This window comes from Diceros bicornis, unplaced genomic scaffold, assembly GCF_020826845.1.
Source record: "Diceros bicornis minor isolate mBicDic1 unplaced genomic scaffold, mDicBic1.mat.cur scaffold_653_ctg1, whole genome shotgun sequence".
Lineage (NCBI taxonomy): Eukaryota > Metazoa > Chordata > Mammalia > Perissodactyla > Rhinocerotidae > Diceros > Diceros bicornis.
Window position 1 is genome coordinate 1 of NW_026691525.1, and position 9,344 is coordinate 9,344.

Consider the following 9,344-nt stretch of genomic DNA (forward strand, 5'->3'; position numbering starts at 1 on the left):
CTCCCCTCCCGAGGGCGGCACCCACGGGCCTTAGCCTCTCTGGACAGGCTCCTGCTGTGAAGGACTTCCCCACTCACAAAGCTGGCAAGTCCTGGCCCAGAGAAAGCTTGTGTGTCCTACTGCCACCTTGTGGTCATCCGTTTGTCCTCGGTCAGCCCAGAAATCCCTTGCACGTCTACAACTCATTCCCCTGGTTGACTCCAGGTAGCCCTAGTTCACAGCTGACCTAGATCCCACTGCATAGCTCTTCAATTTTAACTGCTTGTTAGAACAAGGAAGAAGAATTTGGACATGAGCTGATGCTGGTCTTCAGCTTTCTGGTGTGGACTGGTTATTCTAGTTATCACTAGTTATCCGTACTCAGATAATCATCTAGGGCCCCCTCCGTATCTATGGTACTGACTCATTATTCCAAAAGAAAATCGGAATTTAGATTTCAGAAGAATGTCTGTTTCCACTTCCGGGCATCAAGGAGTATTCGGGGTTCTCTCTAGAGATCTCCTGGAAGCGAGTTTCCTGTGCACCACTATTCATCTCAGACTGATCGTGCTTTCAACCTAAAATAGAACGTTCGATTGAGAGGCTATGTTTTCCAATTCAAGGAAGGCCTCCACTCCTTCCACTCATGTTCCTTGGGTGATTAGTTCCCTCTGCACCCGGGTTCATCTACATTAGTAACTTCTGAATGCAGCCAGGAGAAGAAGAATTGAGAGTCCGGAAGAAGCTACATCTCAGCGCCTAACTTCAACTACTTATTCTGGACATCTCTAGCTCTCTCGAAGGAAGGAGACACCTGGTGCCAATATCTATAGGACGCAATCCCTGTTGCGACACGACCTGAGACTCATATTACTTTATTGTGGTAAAATACACATAGCATAGCATTTACCCTCTTAACCCTTTTAAGTGTACAGTTCAGTGGCATTAAAGACGTTCCCAGGGTCGTGCCGCCATCGCCACCATCCATCTCCAGAACTTTCTCACTTGCCACACTGAAACTCCATCCCCATTCAACAATAACTCCCCAGTGCCACTTCTCCCAGCCCCTGGGACCTACCGTTCTCCCTTCCGTCTCCATCAATCTGACTACTCTAGGGACCTCATGTAAATGGGAATCATACGATATTTGTCCTTTGGTGTCTGGCTTCTTTTGCTTAGCTACACGTCTGAAAGGTTCAGCCGTGCTGCGGCGCGTGTCAGAACCTCATTCCTCCGTCAGGCGAAATAATCTTCCGCTGTGTGTATAGACCCCGTTTTGTCTACCCGCTCCTCCGTCCCTGGACGCTTGACTTGTCTCCACCTCTTGGCTCTTGTCCACAGTGCTGCTCTGAACACGGGTCTACAAACCTCTGTTCAAGTCCCCGCTTTCAGTCCTTTGGGGGTGTATACCCAGAAGTGGAATGGCTGGATCCTCTGGTCATTCTGGGTGTCATTTTTGGAGGAACCACCGCACCGTTTCCACAGCGGCTGCAACATTTGCGCTCCCACCGGGAAGGCCCAGGGTTCCGGTTTCTCCAGGCCCTGGCCAACACGTCTCCTTTTCCCTTGTGTTGAGACTCGCCAGCCTGCTGGGTGTCAAGTGGTCTGTCATTGCGGTCTGGCTGCAGACCAGCACTTGAGAAGAGTATGTTTTCAGCCCTCTGGCTTCAAATGCTTATTCGGCTTCTATACGGTTGTCTCTACTGAAATCTTAACTAAGTCATTGTCGTGATCTGCGTTACTCAGTGAAGAGTCATAACAGAAGAAGTGAGAAGAGTGTGCTCCCCAGCATCCTAGAGTCAAAGTGTTCTAGAGATCTGGGAAAGTAGTTACCTGGTTACTACTAGGTATCTTCGTCCTGATGCATCCTTTCAATAGGAAATAAGAGTTCTGGAAATCTTATCATAAAGAATTACAAAATGTTGTATATCTTGTTATAATTATAAGGAATTCATGGAAATCTCAGATGTGAGCGACCACACGAGGCCGAACTGTAAGGGATGTGCCAGCTCGGCTGATGCCAGCCAGGAGCATCACATGGTAGGTCTCTGATGCTATATCGGATCCCGAGCCACAACCGATCCCAGGCTCTCCAGCCAAGAGAGGGTGAGGCCTGCAGAATCCAGCCAGAGCCAGCCTGAGGAGGAGACAGCTTGCTTCAAGTCAGGGGGGAGGCCGTGGGAGGGAAATCCCTTGATGGCTTTTTCCAAGTGAATTCAACCATCATCCTGTAACCGGTTTCCTACCCACCCTCGGGGAACAAGAGGCAGAGGCAAGGTATCTTTCTGTGTTTTGCACAGTAGGTGAGGTGAGTAGGGCCCACCATACCTTGAGGGGCTATGAAAATGGTTTCACTTAATTTATTAAATGGACCTGATGACAATGGTGGCTGTGAAGGTCAAAATAGGGTGAGTCCTGTACATTGTCAAGCATGTGGACCATTCTCAGAAGCTCCTGTCGATACTGCTCAGGATATTAACACGTCCCGGGGCGCCTGCAACACCCTTGTTGAAGGGAGGGACAGAGCCCTCACTCTGCCCTGGCTCTCTCTCCCTTTTTATTTTTTATTTTTATTTATTTATTTATTTATTTATTTATTTATTTATTTATTTATTGCTGAGGAAGATTGGCCCTGAGGTAACGTCTGTTGCCAATCTTCCCCTCTTTTTCTTCGTTTTTGCTGAGGATGATCTCTGCCCGTCCTCCTCTCTTTTGTATGTGCGGTGGCGCGGCAGCACGGCTTGATGAGCAGTGCGTGGGTCCGCTCCCGGGATCCGAACCTGCGAACCCCAGGCCGAAGAAGCAGAGCGGGCGGACCCGACCACCACGCCACCGGGCGGGCCCCCTGGCTCTCTTTTATGTGACATGTATCAGGGGAGAACAAGAGCTCAGGAAGACAGGTCTGGAGGAAGAGAGAGGGAAGAAGAGGACGAGGGGGAGGAGGGAGAGGAGTGCATGGGAGGGAGGAGGAGGAAAATGACCGCGAGGAGGGGGAGGAGAAAACAGCGGGAACTAACCCAAGTCCACAGCACCCGACCAGCACAGGAAACCCGCGCGCTTTTTAGGGGACCTGCAGCCAGAGGCGTGGTGGCGGAGCACAGCACGGAGGATGTCGCATGCTCCACAATCGCGTCCAGGGCCAAAGCAAGGGCCACGTGCAGTGTGAGCATTCTCGGATGCAAGAAACACTGGGCAGGCTTCTACACTTGTGCTCTGACGGGGGTCGGGGGTCGTTACTCCCAACCTGGAGTACTTGTTGCTTTCGCAAGGGATGGCTTGGGTTTCTTGCACCCTGCATCTGAGCACCCAGAGAGCTCCGCAAACACAGGCCCAAGCTCCCTCTCCCCCGCACCGGTGGAGAGCACGGCTGGCTCTGCTTTCAGCGCATTCTTGCAAAAACCCAGCAAGCAGTCTCCTAGCTCATTCTTGCCTCTGAACCACTAGCCCGATTCCTGGACCTCGGGGGCGCATGGAAGAGAACCAGAGTCCCATTCGTTCTTGGGGAGGGGAGAGTCCTGCTCCCAGCCCACAAGGCAAGGGAAAGGACCTTCCCTTCAGCGCGCTGGGGCTGCTAGGGGCTCCGCGCTTTCTCCAGCCCTCTGTGTGCATCTCTCGCTCTGCAAGACCCAAGGGCAAGGAGCCCCGCGCCCAGCGGCGGGCCTCGAGGGCCAGGCGGAGAGACGTTCTCCCGACACTGCCCCAAGGGCTCCCGGGGTTCGTGTGAGGTCTCGTTGCCCCGCCCCTACCCGCGCCCCAAATCCGCGGGCACCATCCAGCAAAGCCCCTTCCTCAGGCCAGTCCCCCGGCCCCGACGGACGCGGGAGGCGTCAGCTAAGCCGCAAGTTGGAGCTCCCCTGCCCCACACTTGCACGCCCCCTCCCAGCACCCTGCCGGCCAGCGCTCCACCCACTTGCGGGCCCCGCCCCGGCCGCCCGCGCGCCCCAGCAGGTCCCACCCACCGCACGCACGGCGCGACTGCACGTGAGGAGAAGAGCAGTCGTCTAAGCCGGAGCCTGGAGACCTGGCCGCTGGAGCCGATGCGCTATAAAGCGAAGCCGGCGCCAGCAAGAGGACCCCGCCCAGGGATGGCCGCGGCTCGCCGCGCAGAGTCTGCGGGGGCGCCCCGCTGCGTCCGCGGCATGGAGCCTGCGCCCGGGGGCAGCCGCCGGGGAGTCGTGGAGCTCCGGGAAGAACTGCAAGGTGAGTGCCTGGACCGGGACAGGTGCTTTGGGCAACTCCAGGAAACGTCCTTTCCCTGGGAGAGGCGGGAGCACGGGACGCCGCTGCTGCGCCGCCGCCTTCGCTGCTCTCAGCTCGCGGGCCTGCGCCTCCCTCTGCCCCCCGCCCGCCCCCCGCCCCCCGCCCCCGGCCCCCGGCCCCCGCCGCCCGCGCTCCCACGCCCGGATGTGTCTCTTTTCCTCTCCGGAGACGAAGCCCTCCGCGATCTCAGGGATGGGAACAGGAGGAGACATCGTCGAGGAGGATCGAAGGTCCGAAGCTGAGCAGGGAGCAGCGGACGAAGGAGAACAAGGCCAGGTTGGCGCAGGAGCTCGGGGCCCCGTGGACCCGGAGAAGGAGGAAGGCGGCGGCGGCTGGGAGCCCCCGCAGCAGGAGCAGCAGCTTCAGGAGCCCTCCCACGTGGCCCCCGAGGGTCTGCAGCCCCGCGACAGGCAGCCGGGCCTCCCCCGCCACACGTTCACCGGGTTGCGCCTGAAGGGGCTGGAGAGCGTTTTCCAGCGCACTCAATACCCCGACGTGTTCAGCGCGCGGTAAGCCGCTTGCTCTGGAGGCGCCCGGTGCTCTAGGGCGCTCGGGCTCCTCCGTCCAGTCCCGGGGCGCCTGCGGGGCTTTCCCGGGTCTCTTTCCCTCCACTCCAGAGCCAGAGCTCCCCAGCGGGCTCCAGGCCACTGGAGTCTGCCCGCCCTTGAGCCCGCGGTGGGGGCGATGCCCACCGCGCATCAAGGGAAATGTCTGCAGGCAGTACAGCAGTGGCTCAAGCCAGGGAACTTTGGCCGCGCTCCTGTTTGGGGAAAGCGGGTTCTGTTGGATCAGGACGGATCAGGGGGAGGAGAGTGAGGCACCGTCGTGCAAGTGCACGGCTGGATCTTGCCTTAACTTACAAGGGTGATCCTTTGGTCCTCGTGGAATTCTCGTGCATTAGTCTTGAGTTTGAAACCCTACCTTAAGAATCGTGAATCCTGAGTCCTGAGTTTCTCAGCGCTCCCTTAAGCTTTGCACACAAAGGAAAATCGCCCCTGAAGCCAGGCTGGAGCTGGCTGTGACCCAAGCGCACAATGCTGGGGCATTTGGGAGGAGAGACGCTGGGAAGCCAGCATGAAATGCGCATTGTCTATCTCGCGACCCCCACGACTCCCGATAGTGACTGTTTGCCATTTTCTCCCCTCAGAAAGGAGCTCGCCTTCCTCCTGGATGTGGCTGAACCCAGAGCGCAGGTCAGTGAACCTGAACACGGCGATTCTGCAGGGCCGCCGGTCTAGAACCTGCTTCAGGACTTGGACACTTTGGTTCTAGTCGTTCTCACCTTGTTGTTTTTTGTTGCCCTTTCCATGTCTGGGGAGCGAGTTTTGAAATGTGGGGGCTTTGGCAAGTGGAACCTGGGATATGTCGGGCCCCGCCTATGGAAATTGCCCATTCTCAGAGGGAGCGTGAGTTCCTAAAGGGAAAACAATAAAATCCAAGAGAACCCAACCGCTTCTCCTCTTCTCTGTACAAAATGAAAGATGAGTAAAGGTCAGTCCTTCTCACAGTGCTGGTATCTTTTCGGCAGCACTTCTGCGTGGAGTCATGTCGGGGCTCAGTGTCCTTTGGGAAGGATGCACCTTCATGCACCGAGGGCCTAGGTGAGGAGAGGGGTCAGCTGTTTTCACTGACGTCAAATGTTGAACACCGGGCCCGAGCTCTTAGCTACATGAGTGAATTTAGGAATATTCAGGCCCTGGGGTCAGGGAGTAACCCACACCCAGAGATCACACTACACGAGTCACGCCTGTGTGTTTCCTGATGCCGGGAGCCTGGCGGGCGGGGAGACAGCGGGAAAGTCCAAGGGCCTGGTCCTCCTGCTCTTGCTGTCAGCCTGTAGGAAAGCAGGGCAGGAAGGGGCAGCCCGACAGTTTCCCTTTCCGCAGTGCTTCCGTGTGTCAGACTGGAAAGGTTGCTGAGAGGGTGACATCGTGGCGGAGGCTGGGAGGCAGGTGTGCCAGCTGGAACTCTGTCTCAGCATCGCAACAGACAGAAACGATGTTGAATCAGGTTCCACTGACCTAAGAAGGGTGAAAAGGTTAGAGAAGAGTTCCTTACAGTCCCACTTCTACCTACAGATGTGGCACAGGTTCCACTTTAGGACTGAGTATTCTCCTGAGGAATTTCTCACATCTAATGATAGACATATATATGTACATGTCTGGCGTGTGCGTGAGGAAGATTGGCCATGAGCTAACATCCGTTGCCAATCTTAGTCTTTTTGCTGAGGAAGATTGGCCCTGAGCTAACATCCGTGCCCATCTTCCTCCAATTTTTATATGTGGGACGCCGCCACAGCATGGCTTTGTTAAGCGGTGCGTAGGTCCGCGCCCTGGATCCCAGCCCACCAACCCCGGGCCGCCGAAGCGGAGCGTGTCAGCATAACCGCTATGCCACCGGCCCGGCCTGTAGTGATATGTATTTTTGATGGTACTGTTTTGGAGAGGTGGGTTTTGTGGAATTTCTTCTTCTTGAGGGGGGGCGTGGGGGCGGCTTTCCATTCAGGCCAGAGTCTTACCTGTGTTCATTTGAAATACCTTTGGATTTGCTCAGGCAATGATGACTAATCTGTAGGTGCACAGGTTACCACGTGAGACCGTAGAGAACCATCAGTTGGATTAGGAGAGAATTTGTCCGAAAGAGAAACCAAATCCAGGCTGAGTTTCCTAGCTCTGCTCCACGGTGCGCCTGTGAGTGCAGTGATGGGAAGGGGCTGCAGGTCCGGTCTTGGTGAGTTGCAGTGAATCGAGACCCACTTGGACTAAATTTTCCTCAACCCTACAGGCTGAAATATCAAGGCGGTGTCCGGGGCGTCAGCAACTCTGCTGTCCCGGTCAGCCGAGCCACAAACCCCCTGGGCCCTCCATAACCAGCCCTTCCTTGCCACACCATCTTTTTTCAGTCCCCAGAGGTTTCAGAGGGTGAAGGGCCCCTTAGACACCCTTGAGGGAAACCTGTTCAAAAATCCAGCCTGCTCCCATTGACTATTTCCTTTAGACGGAAGGAGCTTTGACCATGCTCAGCTTCCCCCACACCCCGGGGTGTGGGGGGGACACTATCCCTAGAGAGCAGGGGGCAGAGGCAGCAGGACAGCAGGATGCTCCGCCGTCAGGAGACCGACACGTCTTCATCCCGTTACCAGGCGTGGCATGAAGAGCAGGGAGTGGGTGCCGTTCACCAGCTAGACCCGCATCCGAGAGCCAGGAAAACCAGCAAAGACTATTGAAGGTGGGAGGAGAGAGACAAAGCAAGAAGGCTAGTCCAAACTTGGCACAGAGTAGACGCTCACCGAGCCAAAACAGAACCCAGGTTCCGATGCAGATGCGTTCCTGACATCTCCTTCCACAGCCCCCATCCCAAGGTCACGCAAGAGGAGCTGCCTTTCCTCTTTTGCTCTCCTGCCTACCCTCCTTTGATCTCAACTGGTCTCCTGAAGGGAGTCCACCAGAATGGAGATATTCATAAGGAAGGAGGGAAAGTCCCACCAGGGAGGGAGGGTCTCACAATGTGATGGGCCCTGGCCCAGGTCCCCAGCCCTAACACCCCAAGACACATCCAGGCTGGTCCTATTTCTTCACTTGGACCAGCAGACATTTCCAAGAATATCCAAAGAATGCTATGGGCCCAGCCACCACCTCAAAACCTCCACCGCAACAGGGAGTCAGACCGAGATCTTGCCTGGTGTTCCGTTGGGCCTGCTGCCCTTTGTTTCACATAGAGACTTAGCCTTCGGGGGTCTCCATGGCCAAACCTGTCCTTCCGTTAGGAATGTATTCTATCCTTTCCAAACTCCGCCTAACCTCCAGCTTACAAGAGTGTTCGCTCCACTCTTTCCCAACGAGACCCAAGGAGGCAGACCACGGTGCTGGTCAAGATGGGGGTGTGAAGAGATGAGGAAAGAGAGCTCCTAGTCATCCGGTGGCTGTCCGAGAAGTAGCAACCAAATCCAAGGCCACAAATTGAGGTCCGTTCGCCTCGGCCTGCTCCTTCTCACCCTTCCTTCCCCTGAGAACCAGGAGAGGACTTGAAGCCACAGGCAACAGACCAATGGGATTTGGGATAACTCTTCACCCTCCCTCGACCTCTCAGGGCCTGTACAAACGAACCTTGTTACTGCTTTACCGAGTGACCGCCCCAAGCCCACACTCTGCTTAGATTCCTCACTCACGAAGCGCCCGAGCCTCAATGTCTTTGTCCCGTCAGTTCCTCACAAACTGATGGTTTCTTTGTCTAAAACGTATAAAAATGCTTGCTTGGGTCATTTCTTCAGGTCCCATTTCTGTGAGACCTCCTTACGTACAAGTCAGTACGGTTTTTTTCTCTCTCTCCTCTCAGTCTGCCTTGTGTCAATGTAACGATTAGACCAGCCCTAAGAACCCAGGAAGGTGGGGGCGGGGGCACGTCCGCCGGCCTGACACAGAAGTGCAACGAGCGTGTGTCTCAGTAACTCGTTTTTCCAACAAGAAGTGAGCATTGATAGATGGTAGGGTTGTGTTTTTCACATCCACAGATTTAAGTAATTCTTCTTATCTCTAGAGAGCCATAGCTAACTATATACCACTCATTATTTCTAGGAATGATCCATCCTTCCTTTAAAATAAGGTTACAGACGAGCAGTATGTTTTCCATCATCTGGGCTTCAAGCGCTTTTCCAGTTATACCTCTGAGCCTCTAGTTAGATGTTGACATAGGTGCCACTACTGATCTACCCGTTCCATGCCTCCCTTCTTTCCTTACTCGTTATCTACCTTTCCAAGATCTTCAAGAGGAGAGAAGTGGCGCCTCAGAAGAATGTGCTTTTCAACGTCCTGGTTTCAATTACCTTTCTAGGTTTCCCCAGTTGTCTCTGGAGGAGTAGGTACCCGATTACCACGAATCATCGCTAGGACTAACAATTCCCCGTTGTTCCCGCGGGAAACGGGGAATTGAGAGAGATCTGTTTCTCAGCTTCCTGCCTTCACCGACTCATTCAGATCGTATCCAGTTGTCTCTATATGAGTCTAAACTCGATCAATTCCTTTCCTTACAGTACTACTTCCACAGTCCAAGGAGATAGGAAAATTTAGACGTGAGAAGGGAGAAGGGCTTTTCCAACATCCTCAATA

The 9,344-nt window shown here is 54.9% G+C and overlaps 1 protein-coding gene across 1 annotated transcript; it reads left to right on the forward strand.

Annotated features, from left to right (window-relative positions):
* Nucleotides 1–4,388: 4,388 nt before the first annotated feature.
* Nucleotides 4,389–5,688, forward strand: LOC131403287 (rhox homeobox family member 1-like). The gene is made up of 2 exons (XM_058537533.1): nt 4,389–4,748; nt 5,387–5,688. Exons 1-2 carry the CDS (start codon nt 4,432–4,434, stop codon nt 5,475–5,477), a joined length of 408 nt encoding a protein of 135 aa, XP_058393516.1. The 5' UTR covers nt 4,389–4,431; the 3' UTR covers nt 5,478–5,688.
* Nucleotides 5,689–9,344: the final 3,656 nt, after the last annotated feature.

Bases quoted from the DNA above. Each gene is read 5' to 3' on its own strand.
- LOC131403287 (XM_058537533.1), top strand. From the start codon at position 4,432: ATGGGAACAGGAGGAGACATCGTCGAGGAGGATCGAAGGTCCGAAGCT. The intron at 4,749-5,386 runs GTAAGCCGCTTG...TTCTCCCCTCAG, and splicing joins CCCGACGTGTTCAGCGCGCG to AAAGGAGCTCGCCTTCCTCC.